Source organism: Fundulus heteroclitus, chromosome 19 (genome assembly GCF_011125445.2).
Source record: "Fundulus heteroclitus isolate FHET01 chromosome 19, MU-UCD_Fhet_4.1, whole genome shotgun sequence".
Classification (NCBI taxonomy): domain Eukaryota; kingdom Metazoa; phylum Chordata; class Actinopteri; order Cyprinodontiformes; family Fundulidae; genus Fundulus; species Fundulus heteroclitus.
Genome location: NC_046379.1, coordinates 13,021,873 through 13,045,713, shown reverse-complemented (window position 1 = coordinate 13,045,713; position 23,841 = coordinate 13,021,873). Strand labels below are relative to the sequence as shown.

The window sequence follows — 23,841 nt, the reverse complement described above, 5'->3', positions numbered from 1 at the left end:
GGTGATATGAGGCTGAATGAGTCTTGGATAGCATGGAAATCCCCAACAGCCTCCCCGCTTACGATCCGGGCTTCCACTATGAGAACACGCAGCGAAATAAACGAGGAGAGGCTCCTCAGTCTGTGAGGCGGCGAGCCAGGATCATAAGTGCTGCCAGGCAAACACAAGTAAACAGCCCTGAGAAACTAAACACCGTCTCTCCACTTTTTGTTGTTTCATCTAAGCCCACTTCATAACAAGGGGGGGTAAAAGGTAAGCTGTTTTTGCATTAAGGAGCGATTAATCTCCCAATAAAACTATAGTTAGCACTGACAGTTCACATTTCCCTGGACTGGAAAAAGAATTGGTCCCGAAGAGAAACTGTGCTGGCAAAGAAAAGCGCGCTGATAAATGAGTGCAGCTCTACAAGCTCCAACATGATCCGCAAAGAGCAGCTCTGGGAAAAGTCAAAATGTTGCTGCAACTTTCTTGGTAATTTATGAACGCTTCTCTTTAAAAACATGCTCTCTGAAAGCAAGCTCCCATTGAAGAGGATGGTTATTTGCTGACATATCTGACTATTATTTGGAGACAGTCTTGTTGTCTGTCGTGTCTGGAGGGTAAAGAATACCGCACTTCTTTATTTCAGCATCAACAATATGTTAAATGTAACTATTGTGGTAAAATATACAAGACATCGCTAAGATTTCCATCTTCTCCTCGGCTTTTAAAGAACAATAAATTCAGGTAAGTAGTTAAGGAACTGAGGCTTTTGTACGGCAAACAAGGTGATCTTTTAGGTCAAAAAAGGGAGTAGAAGTCAGTGTTCAAACATCCTTTCAGTGAACAAACAAATCTCTGGAAAAGACAATATTTAAACTGGTTTACGCTTTATTCCTTCCCTTCTAAGCACCAGTCGATTTGCCAGAAACTGGACTCTGTTCATTTTTCTCTGACAGATTCTGATCAGTGATAACCAGGTCAAAAAGCTAAATCGTATGAAGAGTTTTCTAATTTAATGAATACCTCAAGATTAAAAACTCCACATCAACCCACAGCATGAACTTTGATTTAATGCATAAATGGCCACAATCTCAGAATTCCTTTCATTAGATCCTAGGAATTAGATTCCTATCAAGCACATTTCTCCTCTTTCAAGCGTCAAACCCGCAACCAATGTATTTCTTTACCAGAAGCTGAGACACAATGAACAGAGGAGCCAGGCGCCACTAAGCTTTAAACACATCAGACTTGCCAGGTGATATGAGACCTTCAGGTGTGTTAGCACAATACCATGTTGGAATAAGACCAGCCATGACCTTATAATGGAAATCCCTCCTGCTCATCGACATCAGTAAATGTTAAATGTCAAATAGTTAAAAAGGATATTCTGTAATTTAAGTGTAGATCTCATGGAAAGATCATCCAAATGTTTGTGAAATACTCAGTGAAATGAACCTTATATAGGATGTATAGCTGTACTGTATCGAGCTGTATCGAGCACAGAATCTAGAAAGCACCAAATAGTGTTCCTTGGATGTGAAGTTTGATTTGATTTGATTATTTTGTTTTAGCAAGCATCTTACTGTCAAGCACAGAGGTGGAGGTGTGACCATCAGGACTTTTGCAGATACAGGAACTGGGCCCCTTGGAGCTAGTTTGTCAACTGTAAACTCTTCTGTACATCAAAGTGTTTTGAATGGACAACCAGTAGAGAAACCAGCGAATGCTCAATGGCGACAGCCCTTCCCTAAGGCAGGAGAACCATTTTTACAGGGACAACAGGGGCAGGGTTGCAAATTTTGGGCCCCATGACAAAAAAATCTAAATAATCCCAAAGGTTCATATGTATATATAAGATTTTCTTTTTAGGAGCCCCTTTCAGTCAGGGGCCATTGGAATCGTCCTAACTTCCTCCTCTATCTGGTGCCCCTGAACAAGTGTGGGCTCTGCAGAAACTCAGACATCAGATTTATCTTTTCCAGCTGTAGTGTACACCCTGCAGGGCTCTACTTTGGTAATTCCTACTGCCAAACAGAGGCTGCTACAAGCCGCCCTGGTGGGTGAGATTACGTACATGAATGGTACGCCACAGAATGGGCATCGTGACAACAGAGTTGTTGGTAAGGATCGGAAATCCTGCATCTTGTGAATACACGAGTTCAATATAACCTCTGAATCAAGCTCAAAAAACGTAGTAGACTATCTCTCCATAACCCTATTCAGAAGCCCATACACTTAATAGAAAGATCTGTTGATCAAATTAAAAACCTCTAGACCAAGGTTTTGCCAACTGATAGTACTTTCTGGTTTTCGTTTCATATTTTGGTTTCAGCTGTGTAAACTTTGTGTTGGCTGGATAACTAAATAAAACCACCGTTGATCACATAATAAAAACACACGGCAGGATCCATAACAGAGGTTGTAGTTTTGAATCAAACTGAAAAACGAAGCGATTCTAAGAGTATCCCCATTTTTGTATAGATCGTTTCTGAACATTATATTTAATAAAGAGCAATATTAGCTATGTTGGGGGGGGGGGACAAACAGAAGAACTTTCATCTTTGCTGCACTCGGGTCAGTTTGCCACGTCTGGAATTATTTGATCCTGACTAGCGTTTACATGCATGTCGATCGGATTATTAATCAGCATAAACCACCCGTCATTCGGAATACAATTTAATTGCGATAGAGCTTAATCTGATCACAATATTCTGATTTGCTTGTTTACATGACGGTTTATTCCGATTGGCTGCTTATTCCGAATAATTTTGTCCATGTAAACGTAGCTAAGGTGTTTCATGCTTTTAAAGACATGAAAGAAGAACATTTTAGTTTTGATGCATTTAATAGAGTAAAAAAATCTAATATTTAAACTGGCTAATTGATCAATGCTTTACTAATGATCATATAATATGGCAAATGGGAAAAAGAGAAAAAAAAATAATTTTAAAAATACACCAATCAAGGGATTTTGTGACAAATTTCTGCAATAATTTTATAAAGCTCTGACCTGTGGAAACATTTTGTGAACTTTCTGGATAAACTTGAGGATTTAACTGTGATAAAAATGCTGAAAGTAAATCAAAAGTTACAGGGCTGTTTCCCTTTTTGCCCACTGAAAATCTGCAAGTAGAGTAAACCTTAAAGTTATAGACATTGGTATCTATAGTAAAAACCTTTTTGCACACTTAAAATATTGCATGCATCATATAACAACATATTCAAAGTTTTCTGTAAGATATTTAAAAAAAATAAACAGCAGTTGTGCAATACTATGTTTTTGAAAGGAAAGCTCTCTACAGTGTTTGTTGTTATATGTTAGACTTAACTCATTGAGTTATTACTAATAACAAAGGTCATTTTATTAAAATAATTTTGCATATTCTTTGTTATCTAACTGCAAAGAAACCTCCACAACATTGAAAATTGCTAACTTTAAGTCCTCTTTCCACAACAACTACCTCAACTAAGAGTGTGGAAACTCGATTTTGTCACAAATCTGTTGATCTCAATGTCTCTCCATCACTATTTAAATTTTTTTTAACTAAGAATTCAAAGACTATCTTAAATTGCACCTTGAAACATGCCAGGGAGGTGATTTAAACAACTATTTCTCTCATAAAAACTATGAAAATTTCACCTACAGATTTTTGGACAATAATGTTCTGTCGTTGGATTTAAGATTGATTTGTTCCTGGTGTTTTCAAGCTATCATGTAAAGACTCACCATGACTGTTTCCATGCTGATGATTCTGCCTCCCTGCCTTCTGCCCTCCCTTGTGCCGACCTTGATGCCCTGCGCGGTGTCCATCCAGGGCCAGGTCCAGCGCCGGGCCCATTCCGTGGTTCTGCCCATTGGTCTTCCTCTTCTTCCTCTTGAACCAGTTGAAAGCTCGACCCAGAGAGCGCGGGCGCTTCTTCCGGCCCCTTTTGCTGTGCTTCTCCTGGGCAAAGACATGGATCACGTCCTGGGGAAGCAGCTCCCCAACCCCCAGGGAATCCCGGTTTGACATGCTTGTCTCACGACGGAGCTACGTCCTAAAGAACAGGAAAAAAGAGGGGAAATAAGACGAAATTAAGAAACGCAGCAGAAGTTCTGATTGATTTATAACCTCATTTTTAATAAATCCAATCTGCTTAAAATTAGGGTACAATTCTTTACAAGCTTTTTAAGACTATTTACTGAGCCATTTGGGTGCAATTTGTCAGTTAGAGGCACTAGTCTTAATCCACAAAAGAGAAAAAAAACCAATAACAGAGACATGTCTCAGTGGGCAGTCCTGCTGCAGCCAGCGCAGACCCCCGGCTCCTTCCTCTGAGCCGAACTCCACCGTCCTGCAAAGAAAGAACTGGCACCGCTCCCTTCATTCCATAACACGGAGTCATAATTCACAAAGCCGCACCCGTGAGCCCAGCGCACTTTTACACATAGACACAACGGCACACTAAGACTAGCTTAAAAAAAAAAAGAGAGAGAGAAATAAACGGCATGCAACTGTTTGCAGTAATCCATTCCTCCTGAACAGTGTGCATTCGTATTTCAGTGCATGTTGTGTCTCTTGTTTCACTGAATTATCCTCCTGTGCTTTTTGATTACAAGTTTGGTGATCTCACCCAGCTCCTTCAGCTTCCTTCCTCCGCCAACCCACCCCTCACCTTTCTATGCAACGCTCAGATTAATTTCCTTGTATTGCTCTTGGGGCCACATACTTGGCTTCTCTGCACTGTGCACTTTCTGAGACACTCGTCATCCGAATCACGGGCAAAAAACGTCGGAACCAGGTCTGAAGATGGCAGAGACCGGCACTTGTAAAACAACAGGCTGTCGGAAGTTGAGTCAGAGTGTTATGAATTAAAAGAGTTTATAAAAAGGTTTCTGGCTGCTGTCATGTTGGAGAAACACTTTTAATTAATGCATGAGAAATATAACAGAGCATATTTCAGTCTGGGGAGCCACTGTTGCCACATGAATGAGCCTGAAATCAAACCACAGAACGCTGCGTCACGTTCTCTGGATCAGATACAGAGCATTAATACCTCAGATTAACGCAGGTTACTGTACCTGTGGCTTTAGTTGTAGCCAGCCAGAGTTTGTGCTCAAGCTCACTCAACCCTTGAGTAAATTCATCCCTTAAAATAAATTCATCTCATGTTGCAGTTGCATTATTTCTCACTGAAAATGTAGAAGAGTGTACATTATTTATTTTAGAGACACGTCATTATTGTTTTTGTCTGATTAAATCAGGTAACGGATACGAGGAAAGGAAGTGTCTTTGTCAAAACTGCCCTTATCCATAATAAAAGCAATAATTTCAGACGTTTTTAAAATTGGAACTGTGACAAACAAGGAGCAAAGTTTGCCATGCTGTCGAACACAGGGAGACACGACACTGGAGGCTAATGAAAACATCTCTGAATGTTACTGGCAGAGATCTACAGCAAAGAGTCGGGCAGAAACTTTTAAACACCTTATGAATGGCAGCAAGTTGTTTGGGAAGCATGTCAAGAACAAAACAAAAAAAAAGGTATTTCTGTCCTACCAACAGAAACGTAAACATGTCGGATTTGCCTTTGACTGCTGGGACAATAAATAGGACTTTTTACTTAGGATAAATTTGATTTAAAATCGGTATTTCTTTCTTTTTGCACCAAACATTATGTGGGTCTGGCATAAAACTTAGTTCAATGTTATTTACAGACAGATTGATTAAAAGGTTTTCTGTCTAAGGAAACCCAGCAGATTGCATATCTTCCCTGTAAAGCTCGCTATGAGTGCATGGCCTCATGATCTCACTGATCTGCCAAGACAATTTTAAAGGAAACTCTGGTGGACCCTGACAGAAAATGAAAATGGGTCATCGCCAGCTACTTCAGCTGCACAATGATCAAAAATCAATGGCCAATATTTATTTATTTACCCCTCAATGGCCACTGTGGGCCACTAAAATAAACTAGATTCATATAAACTAGATATATAAACTAGATTCATGATGATTCACTGAAACAAATTCTGATTTTTATAGAGAAGGAATCTGTAAACAGGACGTTGTACAATACCAGTCAAAGGTTTGGACTCACCTACTCATTCAATTGTTTGTCTTTATTTTTATTACCTCTGGGAACTCTTTCAAAGCACCTGGAAAACCATTTCAGGTGACTAACCTCATGAAGATCACCAAGAGAAGAGAGTTGTTTTACAATTTCACATTTGATATATAATTCTATATACTTTTGAGTCATAGTTTTGATGTCTCCGCTATATCTGCAATGTAGAATCATAAAAATAGGTAAAAGCCATTGAATGACAAAGGCCAGTGCAGACTTTTATTATGTTTCAGAGTTTAAAAATGACCTATAAGAAGGATACCATGTCTATAAATACTGCATAAATGGCCACGCTGGGAAAAACTCTCGCTCAAAAATATGAATAGTTTATGTTGCATCTCACATTTTTAGTTTTAAGGCTTAAATTTGTCCATTCTAAAAAAGCCCCGCATCGATCAAAATGTTACCCAACATTTTTTTTTTTAAACTGTCTCCACATAAACCAAAAGGCCCCAGAGCTGCACTTTTGGACACACCTGATCTACAGGGACTTTACAAAGAGGAATGAACACAGATTCCTCTTCCTATTGGCTCCATTTGTCATCCTGTTAGCAAATGGGATTATTCAAACCATCAACAACAGCACCACCAACAATTGTGATGCTGGTATTTCTGTTAAATAAAACGAAAATAAATGCATGCAAATCTTAGTGTTGGATTTCTTTCCCTGCTGAATAAATTGACCCATTTTTAAAAACTTTGCACTTTTCAACCTTTTTCGCCGTGACATTTTGGTAATGCGATAGAGGCGAACCCAGACAGGGGGCTGTCTGCTACTATTGCACAAGATTATATTAAAAAAAAAGAGAAGTTTGTATCCAAATTGCCATAAGAAGTAGATCAGGTGACTTTTTAAGTGCTTTTTCTAAACTTCAAACAAATATAGTTTTGCTCAACTTCTTTTTTCATGCAAACGCTGGCGAGCCACATTTGTTATCCACTCCTGCAGCATATCTGAAACGATCTGCAAGGAGCATCCGTCTCCTCTCACTCGGCCTCTCCTTGCTACGTGTTCCTCCTCCTCCAAATTACAGTGATTTAAGCATGACTAACTTCCATGCATCAGTATTTGCGACGCTGGCCAATAATCAGACGGCTTTCTCGGGACATGCTGGTCTGGTTTATTCCCTTACAGCCCACAGGCGGCTAAAAGTCCAACGACTCCTCGTGTTACTAACACAAGCACGAGATCAGTGAGAAGACCTCTGGGTTGTGGCGGAGAGACCACCCAGAGGACCGGTACCTGTATAGTCTGGTCTTCCAGAAGCTGAGTCATGCCACCAATGATGTGGTTAAACAAAATTACCTGCAATTTGGAACGTTTTCAAACAAATCCAGAAGGCTGAGGCATAAAGTTTGCATTTCTAAAAAATCTTTTCTTCCAAAAAGTATGTTTCAGACTTTTTTCCTCAGTGGAGAAATAAGCTCAAACAAGATGTTTCCCCAAAAAGTCCGGCCCATTTATCTAATTATAGAGCAACCTGATGGTCCCAGAAAGACCTTAACCCGAGGCGCTCGGTTAACAACAGACTACAAACACAAATGTATGATCCTTACATCAAACGTACGCTGTCCCCTCACTGTTTCTGCGTTTCTATGGGTTTCATAGGCCGGCCCCGGTTCTGCAGCGGCATACGTGAGTCACAACCGGCTGTTTATTCAGCCCTTACAAAAGACGCCGAGGCTCATGTCGGACAGAAGATACCGCTCCGACCGCGCAAACCTCAACTAACTGTGTCAATAACCTGCAGCACTCACTCCGGCGTCAGCGTGCACACAAAGTAAACTGCGACAGGAAAAGCATGAGACTCAGACTCGGGCTTATCCGTGTATCGATCGAACATGTCTGAGAGCAACAGCCTCTCCAGCTTTAGGACTCAAATTCCAGAGCAAATTTGCATCTCCTCCTCCCCCCGTTTTCAACCAAGACGTCAAGTAAAGGTTAAAGCGATGTAAAGCGGTGACGCTTGCTTTGCCTCAAGTAAAGCTCTGCTGTACTCATAAAAAAGCAATAATTCAGGATTGTATCCCACGGGGGTCCGTTTAACGCTGGCAAAGGATTGTGGGGAGAATGAGAGGAAAGCCAGCGGGTTGATATCTGAAATAACAGTAAGTGCTGGATATGACTTAATTAGGATGGTTCATGTCTCCTCATGCTGGCTCTGATCCTGCTCAGCTTCCTCTCCCCAAACCTTTGAAGAGGCTTTGCATTGCAGCACTCTCAAATTCGTGTATATTTCTGTTAATTCTGCACCTTTTTTTCCCACATTTTTCCCTCCACACAACCTTCCTTTAAAATGCATAGAAATTGCCCTTAAAAAAAAACTCTTTAAAAATATCTTCTCTTTTCCCTTTTTGGTCACATTCACTTGTTTTAGATAATCAGATAAATTTAAACATCAAACATAACCAAAGCAAATGCAAAACGCAGTTTAAAAAAAAAAAAAAAAATCAACCTTATCACCATTATGTGAAGAAGTAACCGCTCCCAGTTGATCCACCCTTGACGGCAACAATTGACATCAAGCTCTTAAGGTAACTGTCAGTCAGTCTTTTAGCTCCAACTCAGATTTCAATCCAGACTTTGACTAGGCCACCAAATGTTGATTGTGCTTGTTTGTTTTTAAGACATGCAGAGGTGGACTTGCTGGTGTGTTTTGGATCTTTGTCCTGCAGCTTTACCCAAGACCACTTCAGTCCTAGGTTATGAACTGATTATGGGTTAAATAAAATCTGATTTCAAACTAAATTTAGTTAATCACAACTAATTTGCAACTAGTCTGCAGAGAGGATCTCTGGAGAGAAGTTGACCTTCTCTCCATCCAGGACTTATACGGGTGACAGGCCTATGGTCGGGAAAACGGCAGCTAAAATCTATATGCAAACCCCATGATCTGATCTTTCCCCGTATTTGTAGTAATATGTAGAAATTAATAAAGCTGGCTTTCTTTCCAAGCACCAGTAAACGTGTATTCGATCCAATCGGGGCCCCTCAAAAGTCCCGGTCAGCTCACCTCACACCTTGCTCAGGTTAAACTGGAAAACCTGCCGCTTTGACAAACAGGAGCAATAGGAATCTCACAGGTAGCGAGAGGCCGGGGAGGGGGGGGGCATAAAGGAGGGGGCTCTGTGAAATGTAAATGTAATCGCAGTGAGTCATACGGGGAAGCTGCCTGACTAGCATTCTGCGCTACCTCATGGGGATAAGGCAAGAGGGCGTGGCGGTGATACAGACAGCCACCTTTGTTTGAATAAGGACTGGCTCAGTTTATCCATGGGGCCATTCACATCGGCTGGTTTCACATTGCACGGCTCAGAAATGACAGCTCGCATGCTTGATATTGCCGTCGCAGGAAGCTGGATGGATGTTTTGGCTAAGCTCCTGTTTTAGCAAGTACCTAAAAACTCTTTGCTTAATCGACACTCCAGGTGGAAAATAACAGTTTTCCACTTTTACAACTGTTGCTAAATAGCGAGTGTTGAGCAAAACCGGCGTTACAGAGAAGCACCTGCAGGCATCAGTCAGGGCGTTGGCCGTCTTCTCTGGGCTTTATCAAACAAAGGAGAGCATTGGTGCTCAAGAACAAACTTAAGTAACCTCGCCTGAACTCATCTGAGTGCTGAGTGTACAGGATGGGCACCTTGATGATTGACCAGGGTGCTGTAAGACGGGAAACTGGTAATGCTCAAAAGGTTAGAAGAAGGAGCTTGCAAGTTTGTACTTAAAAAAAAAAAAAAAAAAAAGTGGCTTTTTTTTTCTGAGCCAAAAACCTTTCGGCCGTTTGTTTTCCTGCCAGCGCATCAGCATAGACAGGCAGCGGCAAAAGGCTGAGAGATTATCTCATTCTGACATAATGCGGTCTCTTTGTTTGCCGGAGAGAGGGTACAGTTTCAAAAACACAGGTAGGCAAGGAGAACAACAAAAACAACAAGCACTGCACAGTAATAACGGCACAAAAACATAAAAAAAAAAAAAATAAATAAAAAAAAATCAGGCTTTTCTCAGACTGCACTCTGTGCCTGTGTGTTGGAGGAGGAGGAGGAGGAGCTGTGCCGATGGTGGTGGAGGTTGTGAAGCTGCTGTAGCCGTGCAGCGGCTTGTCTGGTAAGAGCGGCTGCTGCATTCCTGAGAGATTGATAATTACCGTCTGAAGCACTGCTTTCTCCCTCCCCAACGCACAGATGCACGGGTCCTCCACCCCTCATCGGCTCCTCGTCCTCTCCCTGCCATACGGCCCTCCTACAGACCCCCCCGCCCCACGCCCCGGCACACTGGGCCACATGGAAGAAAATGGATAATGGCTGGCACATGGGAGTCATTTAGAGATAATATAATATGTAGTTGTGCGCTTCCACTGAGAGAAACTCGAAGATACCAACGTTCAGCAACTTTCTCTTAAGAAGGATAAGAGTAAAAAGGAGTCACCGATTATCATCTAATCTGGTAATTAGGTTATTGGTCTCAATGTGTAACAAGGTACATTTTCGGTCAAACTCTTCAGAAGGTTTAAGGTCGCTTTAGACGGGACGCCAGAGGAAGTGTCGGAGTTGGCAGCGTAGGTGACGAGTTGACCACAGCGGGTCAAGCTACTGTACTTTTCCTCAGTTACAAGAAAGACAGGTTTGACTTTCTGGAAACAGTTCTGGTGGCAAAAAAACAAAAACAACAACCGTGCCAGGAGAACGTGAAGGAGCCCCATCCAACATTTGCTGGCTAAGTCCCATTTCACCCCTCAAACTTAAATTTCTACAAAAACTTTATTTTTTTATACTCTCTTAGAAGCTGATTTCCCATGGAAACATCTGGAGATGAAGTAGTAGGAATTACACTTTCAAATACTAGTTCCAATACATTTGGTCTATTTTTATAAGGGTTAATTAGCATTAGAGACATAAAAAGGGCTTTCATATAAAATATTTTCTCTACAAAACAACCATTACATTTTGTTGTGTTTGTTTCATTTTCAGATTTTCTTACAAGTCAAATGCTTTTGAAAACAGAAAAACATGTTTAGCAATTGACTTGTCAGCTTCTCGCCTAGTGACCGGCCCCCCCATGACCCCCTGGGAAAAGCAGGTATGGATGGATGGATGGTATTTTTCAGGTTAAAGGATAATGTCAAAAGAATAATATCACCACTGTAATTTCTAGTTTGATGTATTCTGCAATACTGCATGAATAAAAAAATTAAGTAAATTAAGCTTTGCCTGAAGCATGTTTAGGGTGTAATATACTAGAAGTCAGATATGTTTGAGCAACGCACTGCAAAAAGGGAACTAAAAATAAGAACAATTTACTTGAAATTAGTGTATTTGGCCTTGATAATGATCTGCCAATGGAATAAGATTTTTGGCACTTAAGATGATGGAGATGTCAGGGGAGAGATTAGTTGTTCCCATTTTATTTCAAGTGCAGTCCAAGTATCTTATTTTAGAGGAATACTCATTCCATTGGCAGATAATCTTATTTACCTGCTCAAATCAAGCACAAATACACTAATTTCAAGAAAATTGTTCCTTTTTTTAGTTCCCTTTTTGCAGTGCATTATACACTATAGCATGTTTTTTGTTAGTGTATCGGCAGCACAATATCTAAACCCTAAATGCATGTAAAAAAAAAAATTCATTACATTCTATACTAAATTTTTGCGCTTCTCCAACAACAATAGAAACATCCCCTGCAAGATTAATAAATGATGAATCATTCTGAAAAACAACCATCGACAATATTGTTTTTGTTTTGTTCGATAATCACAAATTTAAAAGCATTTCAAATAGATTAACTTATTGCAAGGTTACATTTGTTATTATATTTTAGTTATACCGTAGCAGTGACGACAGTCCAGCAACAGACATTTTTTCAACAGTTTCCTCAACACATTTATCGCATCGAGTCACAAACGACTAATTAGGATATGGTGAGAACTGATTACGCAACAGCTTCCTGAAGGAGCGCCCCGGTGCGAAGGGGGTAGGGGTAACCTTAAGAAACGGGATTCACTCAGACGAAGATGGTTTTAAGCTACAGTTGGAAAGGATATCCGTGTAGCAGTGGCTCCAGGCTCCGTTCAAGCAGAAAGCTCCACTAATAAACACGCTGCTTTCAGGTTATTAGACTCCCAGAGTTACTCAACGACTTTCAGCCCTGGTCCTCGGGGCCCACAGTCCTTCGTGTTTTAGATGTGTCTGCTCAAGCACAATGATTGCATTACCTCCTCCCCAGTATGCCATCGAGTGCTGCAGAAGCTTTTTAATCGCCCATTCATAAGCTAGGTGTGTCGCAGGAGGGAAAAAAAACCTAAAGCTGGCAGGACGGTGGATCCTGAGCCACATCCCTCTCTCTCTCTTTGTATAAAGTAAAACAATGTTATTTATGACACATACATCTGTTGTAATTGATCTCTTATATTATTTACATTGTGAATGATTGTTTCTTTTCTGTTTTAAGCAAAAATAGTAACGCTAAAACCCCCATATGGTGCGTAATGTTGCATAACCTACTCAATGTTATATTTTATGAGCAGAAAGGGCTTTTTAGTCAGTCGATTAGTCTGCTCTGGGATCCAGCTTCACAGAAACACTCCTCAAAGCTTGCTAGCTGTGTTACAAAAAAAGATGGAACAATAACAGGTAAAAACAAAAATCCTCTAATTTCCACACCATGACTGGCTTTTTACCCACTGGACATATTCCCATAACGCCAAATTAGTCTAAGTGGCAGAAAAGGTTAGGAGGCTTTCTTTAGTAAGATGGGCACCAGTATGCAGCAACAGGTGGAGGAGGGGTTGCCCTGCATTTCTCCATGCAGCCAGACTTTCACTAGCATCTTATCAAAAGCACATTATACTGTTTAATTTTTACTTTTTATACATGGACATGCCTTAATACCAGCAACCAAGCCCTGTCTACAGGAGGTTGATGTAGTGGCGTGACTAAAACTACGGTCTTATTCCAAGTTAATTCTTTTTTTTAGCCCTCATTTTGCAGCATTTAGAGAAGAAGCCCAGAAGGAGCACTGGCTGTAAAGTGTCTCGTTTGCATTGCTTTGGTGGGTTGCCAGGAGTCTGAGACTGCAGCCCTTTGGACCCCTGAACTGCTCGGTCACTCTTGGAAACAAAAAAAAACTTGCTGTGGAGCAGCGCTGACCAGGTCACCAAGAGGGCAAACACAGCTGGACAGCAAAGGGGTATAAAAATACAACCTGGCATCGCTGACGTTAAGCTCAGGCTTAAATTTGAAGCTCTCTGAGTCTGAGAGGCAATGCTGTGGCCAGAAGTAAAAAAAAAGAGGATTATAGTGAAGAAAATAAGGCAACTTGGACAGAAAGACAGAAGCATGGAGACAAGCTTTTTGCATCGGCGCAGACTGCTCTCGTCGTCTCATCGTGGACTCGATTGATTTTTCTCAAGTGCTGATAAGGACATAGTGATGATTTACTCATCTCTCTGATTAACAACACACCATTTCCCACTGACAAGCCAGCCGTTTCGACACTGACACACACACAGATCACTCACTCAGTCATGTGGCTGTTACAGTGCTGATTGTTTTGTTTCTTTTGTTGCCTTGTCTGGACCAGCTGTTTTGACCTTTCCTCCACTGAGTAACTCAACCTAAACCGGACTGCACTGTTTCAAGGAAAACAGTGCATGTTTTACAGTCTTTTGTTTGTTTGTTTTTTTTTTTAAAAAGGTGCAATCCAAGCAAATGAATTAGCTGAAAGGTGTTGCAGTTGGTAGCACTGTTCCTTTGCAGCAAGAAGGTCCTGGGTTTGAAACCCGACCTGGGGGTCTTTCTGCATGGAGTTTGCATGTTCTCCCTGTGTATGCATGGGTTCTCTTCGGATAGGCTTTCTCCCACAGTCCAAAATCAGTTACGGTTGGGTTCATTGTTCTCTAAATTGGCCTTATGTATGAGTGTGTGTGCATAGTTTTTGTCCTGTGGTCACCAGGTGTACCCCACCTCTTGAAAATGACTGCTGGAGAGAGGCTCCAGCCCCCTCTGTGACCACAGGCAATGGATGGAAGGATGCACCAATAAAAAAGGCACAGTTTGAAATCAACCATTTTTGCCTCGGGTAATGCTTTTCAAAACTAAGAACTTCTACCATTTTCAGCCAATAAAATGCATCATTTTTGAATGTACTATGAATTTGAATTTCCTAGAAATCAGGTAAAAGAGACACAGATTGGGGAAAGTAAATACTGAACTCTTTAATGTTTTAACTTCAATGTTTTGGCTTTTCCTAAATGGAATCCAGACCAGATGTTGGTAACAACCCAGGTAATCCATACATGCAAAGGAGAAGAAAAAGCAGCTATCAGCTCATTAAATAGATTATCTACAACAATAAGGAATTACACAGGGTATAAGAATTAAAAGACACCGAAATAGAATACTATATAGCAGAAAATCAGAGCTGGTAACAGCTTCAAGGCATCTCTGCTGTGGAGAAACTGGTGGTGTGCAAGCATGCAGGGGTAATTTTGGCCCAATATTCCAGGCGAACTGTTACCAAACCATAACGGTTCAGATTCTTCAGCTCCTTAAACACATTTTCAATTAAACATGATGTCGTGTGATTTGGGTTGGACATTCTAGCAACTTTGTCTTCTTTCTCTAAAGAATCAAGTTTCTCATTGGCAATCACCGCTTTGCTTAAAGGTTAGCCCTTATCCTGTCTTCAGGTTCTTACCAATGGATGTCTCCATTCAGCCTTCCTTCAATTGTATAGAATCTACCATACTGGGAAAAAAATAAAAAATAGCCCAGACCATAATGCTCTCACCTCCAGACGTCACTGTTGGTACCAACAAGGATATAACCTTAAAAACAAGCTTCAACGTGTTTTTTTTTTTCTTCCAGCAGTGAAATCCTGTGCAGTGACCGTGCCCCTTTGTGGTTTGGAGTGCATTGCTTTCTGTTTTCTTGGAACCTACTGTACCTGCTAACTCTACGTCTTTCTGACGCTTTCTTGCAAGCGACCCTTAGATGAGAAAATATTTTTTGTACTCTCCAATGAGAAATCATGCAATAAGCACCTAGTCACGGCTGGTTTGTAGTGAAATTATCTACTTTCCACATTTGGATCATGGCCCCAACCGTGCTCAACGGAACATCAAGAAGTTTAGACATGATGTCTGTATTCCTTTGTGGCACCTTGCTAGGGAGAGACCTTTTTACTGGCCATCAACCAGCTGATATTATCAATGGTAGTCACAAGATTTAAGCTGCTTTGTTGCGTTTCTACGCTTTTTCTAGCCTCTACTACTCGTGTCCAATAACTTGCAACGTCAATACACTTCACTACATAGAATTCATGGATTTCTTTGTATGTGCGAATCCCTTGGGTTGTTACCAACATCTGGTTTGGACGGTGCCTCATTTTTGCGACGTACGCGTTGATAGATAGCTAGTTGTGTATACAATCAAAGATTTCCGTAACACAGTTTGACTAAAGTTGCAGTCTATGGAATACGAAATAAACTGGAATCAGCAGGTCAGGCACGGGAAAGAACAGGACACCGGTATCAGCCAGGAAAATGTCTTATCGGCCCATCTCTGTTTTTTCCTCCGTTATCTCGCCCTAGACCCGAACGCCCACTTGGGTGTCAGCTGAATCGGCGCTCTCTGCCAGAAGGAGCACCCATCTGACACACCCTTCCCAAACAAAAAATGGCTTCATCTTGGCCTCACATACTAGACCCATGCTATTGGAATGTTTAAAAAGAGACACCACCCCTCAGACATCTGTAGCGTTTTTGGACTCTTGTCCAAAGTTTGGAGATGCGGCCGACCAGCCAGAAAGGAGAGTCCTTGCCTGGAGAGGCCCCCATAAGTTGGGCCCCCTTGTCATCAACAAGCTGTGTACATGTATGGGCAGCAATCAAAACCAAGTGTGAGAGAATGGTGTTGTTAAGGAAAGCATTTCCAGCTGGGTTAGAGGAAAGACACAATAGCCTTCATTGTCAGAGGTATTAAATTACATCTGTTGGATCCTTCAAAGCAACTAGACTTTATTTGATTACCAAGGAGAACATTGGTTTTAACTGGAGAGCTTCTCCTTAATTTAAAAAAAAAAGAGCATGCTGTAGCAGGCACATAAGCACTGTACTATTAAACATGATGTCCATTTATATTTTAACGATAAAAAGTAAAGTTTAACGTGCAACTTTTTAAAAGGACTAAAAGTAAAATATAAACAAATTCGTCGAAAGAAAAGCAAGTCTTACCTTTGCGAAACTTTTAAAGACCAGGCTGGGTTGATTCACTCACTCCCCATTAGAAGCGTCTCTCTGGGGCGTCATTTCTAACCAGCTCCAAACTTTTTCTTTTTTTCTTCTTCTTCTTCTTCTTCTTCTTACTGTCCGAGAGAAAAGTTGAGGTGAACCATTTCCGTGAAAGCTTCCGTGCGCTTCATGGAAGTACTCGACTCCGCTCTGTCAGAGGAAAATAGCAGCGGGTTGTCCTGCTGTCAGGAGCTGCTTGGACGGCTGTCTTCGGACGCAGCAGCGGAGCAGAGAGCGGGGGAGTGAGGAAAACCCCGCCGAGCTAGAAGTCCCACCTGGAGGAGGCAGGGCTCAGGTAGGAGGTCGGCCGCGGCAGGTGCGCTGCTGCCATCTGGCGGCGAAGAGGCAGAACTGCGATATGATTGATTCTGGAGAGCGCAAGAAAAAGAAAATGCACTACATTTTATTGTTAAAATTTTATTTAAATGTATGTATTATGTATACTAAAAAAACATGATCATCCTTATATTTTGATAAACTTAATCCATTTGTTTCCTCCTCACGTTATCCGTATGAGAAAACAAAATTGCCATTTTAAATTTTTAAATAGGCCTATTTCAAATTAATTTGACTCAAAAACAAAATTCAAACGATTCAAATTGACAAAACCTATTTAATATGAAATAAAATTGGAACTAATACTAGAATCAAAGATATTTGTTTTATCCTTACAATTTTTTTCTACAAGTTTTACTTATTTATTCATGAAGCCGTTTACACTATTTTGTATTTCGCAAATACAACGCCTTGAACAATATTTTTACAACTAGAAAATGTCCACATTTTTGATCCAAAAGTTTCTGCCACAACGCCCCTACAAGCCAAAATGTGTCGGTTAACAAATAAAGTTGTTTTCTTGTACTTTAGTTCTAGTTCAATTTTATTTACATGATAGCTAAACACAAAGTAGTAAGTAACTGTAAAGTGGAAGGAAATGTATTCCCGGTTTTTAAATTTTATAGTCAAGCATCCCCACCCCATGATGCTTCTGCCACCGTAGTTTTAGTTTCCTGTTATAGAGTTTTGCATCTTGATCTCGTCTGACCAGAGCACCCTCTTCAATATGTTTTCTGAGTTCCCAACATAGTAATAATATCCATCTTTATTTGCCATTGCAACACACATTCCAATTAAATGTGTCCTCTGCAGTGACCCATCCCTTTTAGAGAGCAGTGGGCTGCCACAGTCCAGCGCCCGGAGAGCATTCTGGGGCTAAGGGGCAATCTTTCGGATTCAAACCGAGGAACTGATGCCCTTTCCGGGACACAAGCCTCCTGCTCCACTCAAGGCCACCACTCCACTATGGTCTGTGGTAAACTGTAATGAGATTACTTCCAGATAAATCCCAAAAGTGACAAACGGTGAACATTTTCCAGGGTGTAAATAGTTTTGTAAGGCACTGTCTGAACCGTGGTGTTTTAAAAAGCTAGATTACTTTATACAGCTCATATGTTGATGAAAATTTTTGTGTGTGTGTCCCAGCTAGTGCTTCTTTCCATTAGTCTACGGGAAGCTTGATAGACAATATGCAAAACCGTAGAAACAAATGTGCTCATTAATCATGCAAACTTGACACGGGAAGCGACACTGGCTGCACTGCCCTGCTAAGGCTGTGATGCATTTGCCTGCACGATTTATGGCTAAAGGCTAAAGGAAATAGTTGCTTTCCACCCCAATAATCACTGGCTACCTAATGCACAAAAAAAAAAAAAAAAAACACAAGCTGCTGATGTGTATAAATATAGACTCAGATGCCCCACGGGCGGGTCAGGACACGATCCATCCGGGGCATTTAGGCCAGTCTGCTCCCAACACTGACACGGTTTGTGATCCCATGAGAGAGTCTTAGATAGAGTTTCCCCGCCATGCCTCCGGTGTTATTAATAAACACAAAGTGATCCTGTGTTTTCCTGGAGACATACACAGACCAAAGAACTACTTAGAGCTGAAAACCTTAAAGATTTTTGCAACACTGGGGCTGTCGTCTCCAAAAACAGTGAGTAGACTATACTTTATTTGAGTTGTTAATCTTGACAATGAGCAGAGAGTCTTTGTTGGGATCGCAGCGGTTCGTTTGAAATCGTCAATCATGTTGAATTGGCTGTTTAAGGATTGATTAGATTATTAAAACCACCGCTACCCTGGTTAATTATTTCTTGATTAATGGCTGTCAAGTGGTTTTCTGCTTCAGTTTGTCATGAACAGAAAACAGCAAGTGGAGGATGGTAACGACGTAGAATCCACCGAGGAAATGCACAATGACGATATTTCAAAACATCAGCTGCAGACAAACTCTGAAACGGGGTCTGTTTTTGCCCCGTACGACCCTAAGACCCTCTGTACACTAAAGATGGAGCAGGTGGGCCTGAAAACTCTGGGGGGACATTTTGAGCGCCGGATCCAGCAAGTGTCTGGTCTGGAGAGGGAGAGGGACGAGCTGATCCAGGAGCTTCTGGCTGTGCAGGAACCCATGCTGCAGGTTGTGGGCCACCTCAGAGAGAAGCTGCGGGAGGCAAAGAGGCTCCTCGCTCTGGCTCAGCTGGATCGTGTCGCTGTTCAGCAGGAAGCGCAGCGGGTGAAGAGGAAGCTGTTCACTACAGCCAGAGACTGCATCCAGAGTCAGGTGATGCTGGCTGCCCAGGAGTACGAGGTGGCTCAGTCCCGCCTCACACAGGTACGTCCACGACTTTTCTTCTTCTTCTTTCCATTTCACAACTTTGTCTGTAGACAACCATTTCTACATTTGGGGGATCATAGAGCTATTAAATGTGGGATGATATGCACCACCATTTGTAAAACCTTCACCCAGCAATGAATAAATACATATTATTCTTTACAAAGCAAACCATTTGTGTTCAAACAACAATTAACAAAGCATTTTGAACACAAGTTCCAGTAATGCTGGAAACATGGCATTAATCAGCCACTGCCTTTCAACCATAATATTACAGCTTAAAGGTGTTAGATTACAAATCAATTGCTTTGCTTTTCTGTCAGAATATCAGTCAAATCGCACAAACAGGTTTTACTGGCCTTTTGGTGTTTATTATCATGTTGCTGGAATTAAACAATTAAAAAATGTTTATTTGATTTTATTTTTAATGTTGTTATGTCAGGGACCTAAAGCAGAAAATACAGGAAAGAATTTATTATTTATTGTTATTTATTAAGCTTGCACTCACAGTCATAAGGCAGGAGGCACAAACTTTGGAAGGTTTTGCAGTCTTGTCCATAATAGATTTATACTCTCCTGTTTAATTCAGTTCAATAACTCTTCAGGGTAACTGTGATGCGGAAGGAGAGGGATACATGATTTTTCGTCTTTTATATAAATAAAAATCTGAAAAGTGTGGTGTGCATTTATGTTCAAATCCACTTTCCTCTGATAGCCCTAACTAAAATCTAGTGCTCCAAACTGCCTTCAGAATTCGTCTGACTGAAATGAAGCATAAAAAGATTAACAGCGAATCTGTCTAGATGCGTAAAGCTGGTGGACACATATCCCAGAAGACTTGCAGCTAACATGCGGTTCTACAATATATGCAAGGTTCCCACACATCTGAAACGGAAAGGATCCGTGGCCTTAAACTGCCTCGGTGGTAGAGAAACGTAGTGGGATTGATATATTTATTTTTTTACTGGAATAAGAGTGATCAGAGCAGATTCTTGCCGCTTTCGATGGCTGATCCTAGCGGCCGACGTTCAGGGCTCAACTCCACCGTCTGGGGTCCTTCGTATTTTTTGGGATGCAGTGAAAACTGTGCTTTGCTCAACCGTCTGCATAGTTGGAACATCTTTTTCACTCAACATGGAATAACCATTACAAACTTTGTAAAAAAAAAAAAAAAAAAAAAAAAGTAGATTTTAAAATAAACACTCTTCAGTAGCCAAACTTACTCAGCCGTTTCTAAAGCAATTCTGCCTACCAACATGGCGGTTAGCGACTGAGTGCCTGGATATGTGACGTTGACCCGAATGCTAAGGCACACCACATTTTTCAGATTTGTATTTGCAAAAACATGTTTCAGTTTCTTTAAACGTCACAATTAGGTTTGAGATCATCATATGACAAAATGTTAAAGAAATTCAAGGACTGCGCTTTCACCGAGGCCCTTTATGTTTGCAAAAACCTAGAGTACAGCTAAATTCAATTCAATTCAATTACATTTTATTTATATAGCGCCAATTCATGAAACATGTCATCTCGAGGCACTTTACAAAATCAAGTTCAATCATATTATACAGATTGGTCAAAAATGTCCTATATAAGGGAACCAGTTGATTGCATCAAAGTCCCGACAAACAGCATTCACTCCTGGAGAACCGTAGAGCCACAGGGAGAGTCGTCTGCATTGTACATGGCTTTGCTGCAATCCCTCATACTGAGCAAGCATGAAGCGACAGTGGAAAGAAAAAAACACCCATTAGCGGGAAGGAAAAACCTCCGGCAGAACCGGGCTCAGTATGAACGGTCATCTGCCTCGACCGACTGGGGGTTACAGAAGACAGAGCAGAGACACAACAAGAGAGACAAAAAAGCACAGAAGCACACATTGATCCAGGAATCTGTTCTACATTAGATGGTAGTAGCGGGTGAGCCGTCTTCTCTGGATGATGTCACAGTTAACAGAACGCCAGACCAGGTGTACCTACTATGAAGAAAAAAAGAGTGAGAGCAAAAAGTTAAAAGCTGAAATGACAACAGTCATTTCAATGTAATACAATGCAAAACTGGAGAACAGTAGAACTCAGTAGAGTGAGAGAAATAGGCCCTGATGTCCTCCAGTAGCCTAAGCCTATAGCAGTAAAAAAATAAAGGTAGCTCAGAGTAACATGAGCCACTCTAGTTATAAGCTTTGTCAAAAAGGAAGGTTATAAGATTAGTCTTAAAAATAGATAGGGTGTCTGCCTCATGAACCAAAACTGGGAGTTGGTTCCACAGGAGAGGAGCCTGATAGCTAAAGGATCTGCCTCCCAGGCCCGTATTAAGACAATGTGGTGCCCCTGGGCACTATACCTCAAAGCCCCCCCCCCTTACCCGTGCTGTCCTCCGGTCAAAAACATCAGACATAATCAAGGGGATTTCTGTAATGTAATTTACTATTTACTAACTTACACAACTACATGTAGGCATATGAGCAGTGAGCAATATTCAAATATCTCATTTTAAAATGTTGAAATCAAAAAGATCTTGATTTATTTATCATTTATTATTATTGTGACATGAGTGTTCACAAAACGAATAATGCATGGTCTTTCAACAATTTCAAGTAAATAATATAACAATTTATGAAAAATATATTTTTAAAGCATGTGTCATGTGATGCCCCCCCATGGTTGGTGCCCCTGGGCACTGGCCCTTATGGATAATCCGGCCCTGCTGCCTCCCATTCTACTTTTAGAGACTCTAGGAACCACCAGTAGATCTGCAGTCTGAGAGCAAAGTGCTCTGTTAGGAACATACTGGGTAATTAGAGCTCTGATATATGATGGAGCTTGATTATTAAGGGCTTTATACGTTAGAAGAAGAATTTTAAATTCTATTCTTAAGAGTTATGCTCTATTTATTGATAGGAGGAACTCAAGGCCAGTCTCCATCTTCTGGCCCATGAGTTGACCCAGCTGAAGGATAACCACCAGATCCGGCTTAACGCTTTCAGAGATCAGGCCTCCAAGCCGCGCAGGTTGAGGGCCATGAGTGATGTCAGCCAGTGTCGGCAGGCTTCGGTCAGGCTGCAGCGGAGGCTCAGCGGCAGCGTGATGGCCCTGGAGGGCTGGTACGAGCCTCGGATGGTGGCCCTGCTGAGGAGGAGGCAGGCCGGCGAGGAGGCGCTGAGAAACTGCAAGGAGCAGGCGATGGACCTGAGAGCCAGCGTGGCTCCTCTGAGAGAAGATCTAAGGAGACTGGAGGTGCAGAGATCCTGTCTGGAGCAACGGATCGCTCTTATGGCGACAGAGAGGGAGGAGAGGACGGCACATCACAAGGTAGGACTCGCCTTTAGAGCGACGTCGATGTACAGCATGGAGTAATGTCCAGACTGATTATAGTGTTTGTACAGAAGACTGTGGAAAATCTACAAGAGACACTGAGGGAATTGAAACTGGAGTTTGAGGTTCAGAAGAACTTCAGGACTAATTTGGAGCAGCTCACAGAGGGCCTGAAAACAGAGCTCACTTTTTTAAGGTAAATTATTTGAATCGTTTCGGCTTTGGCTGAGAATCCAGATGACAAAATGACCAAAACCATCTTGTTTTGCAGAGGCAGGGACGAACCACATAACATCTCTGAAGAGGAGGAATATTTATCTATTTCTAGTGGGTGAAAGCAGAGCGAGCAGACCAAACCACAGTGCAAGTTAAAAGTTCACATCAAGGTCTTTAAGGATGCATTTTAACCCGTTTTTCAGGGTGGATTACATCAGTGGCTTTTAAAAACAAAGATTGGTTGCAAAACGTTGAAAGTTTAGCAGTTTTTCTCTTAACCAAGCGGATAGTTGATCAATCTGATCAGAAATGGGCAAGTTTATTGAAATTATGCATCTTACTTTCAGACACAGTTGGCACGTTTTCACTGAGGTTGAGGTCAGGATTATTCCAGAACCAGGTGTGATTAGGATCAACACCAAACTGAGTCCAAATGTCAACCCTCTCTGTTGGTTGAGGTTAGCTTGAACAAGGGATTTTATTATTCCACATACTTTTAGTGCTGTATGCCCGGCCGTGAAACAGACCAACATGCAAAACTTGGCATTTTCTTAGGTTGGATTTTCCCCAAAATTCAATCTTTGTCTTGTCTGAACTCAAAACCTGAGCTGAGCTGGAAGGTTTCTATTTTACGAGCAGGCAGGTCCTCCTTTAGAAGTTCATGTGAAACTTGCTTTACTGTGGAAACTGATAGGTTGGAGCCTCTGTGATTTCTGGGTTGCTCTTGAACATCTCAATTAATTTCCTTTCCTCAGACGGTCAACACTGCAGGCAAAAAAATACTTGCAAATGCAAGCGGTTGCTCCCACAGGACAGAGATGCACATTATGAATATAGACCGGTTTTGTAGTGGGTTAAGCAGGCAAACATTATGCTCGTCAGTGGCTCTGACCTCAACCACACTGGGTCTCCGATTTAAATTAACTCCACCAGCTCTGAGATATTAAAATATCCCACCAGCCTCATGTCCATACCATGACAGCAATAGCAAATGTGTGGCTTATCTGAATGTTGCAGTTATGCAAATTGTATTTTGTATGATTTCAACACCGAATTGGATAAAATGTACGACAAACTTGTTTCACTGAAATCATTGTTTTAGCATTTGACCATGAAAAAATAAATAAATTGCAATGCATAAAAGGTCCCAAAATATATTCCAGCACACAAGTGTATATTAACCTCAATTGGCACACATCTGGTTAGAAACTGCTGCAAACAATGACATAATTCACATTTAACAGGTCCTGCAGGCATCTTA

The 23,841-nt window shown here is 41.3% G+C and overlaps 2 protein-coding genes across 3 annotated transcripts in view; one reads left to right on the top strand and one right to left on the bottom strand.

Moving 5' to 3' along the window:
* Positions 1 to 16,435, bottom strand: part of si:dkey-157l19.2 (uncharacterized protein KIAA1522 homolog) — a 41,330-nt gene extending 24,895 nt beyond the window's left edge. Inside the window, 2 exon segments of the mRNA XM_012852285.3 lie at positions 3,710 to 4,020; positions 16,320 to 16,435. Coding sequence (XP_012707739.2) covers positions 3,710 to 3,995 — 286 coding nt within the window. The 5' untranslated portion in view covers positions 3,996 to 4,020; positions 16,320 to 16,435.
* Positions 16,436 to 16,553: 118 nt separating this feature from the next.
* LOC105917469 (syncoilin) lies at positions 16,554 to 23,659 on the top strand. Of its 2 annotated transcripts, none has more exons than XM_012852276.3 (5): positions 16,554 to 16,671; positions 18,568 to 19,050; positions 21,951 to 22,361; positions 22,436 to 22,560; positions 22,636 to 23,659. In XM_012852276.3, exons 2-5 carry the CDS (start codon positions 18,574 to 18,576, stop codon positions 22,697 to 22,699), a joined length of 1,077 nt encoding a protein of 358 aa, XP_012707730.2. In that variant the 5' UTR covers positions 16,554 to 16,671; positions 18,568 to 18,573; the 3' UTR covers positions 22,700 to 23,659. The 2 variants fall into 2 exon arrangements, with proteins under 2 accessions (XP_012707730.2, XP_021166151.2); XM_021310476.2 differs by lacking the exon at positions 16,554 to 16,671 and adding an exon at positions 17,912 to 18,372.
* Positions 23,660 to 23,841: the final 182 nt, after the last annotated feature.

Coding starts and splice junctions, on each gene's coding strand:
- LOC105917469 (XM_012852276.3), top strand. CDS start 18,574: ATGAACAGAAAACAGCAAGTGGAGGATGGTAACGACGTAGAATCCACC. Junction 22,362..22,435: donor AGAGGACGGCACATCACAAG/GTAGGACTCGCC, acceptor GTGTTTGTACAG/AAGACTGTGGAAAATCTACA. Junction 22,561..22,635: donor ACAGAGCTCACTTTTTTAAG/GTAAATTATTTG, acceptor CTTGTTTTGCAG/AGGCAGGGACGAACCACATA.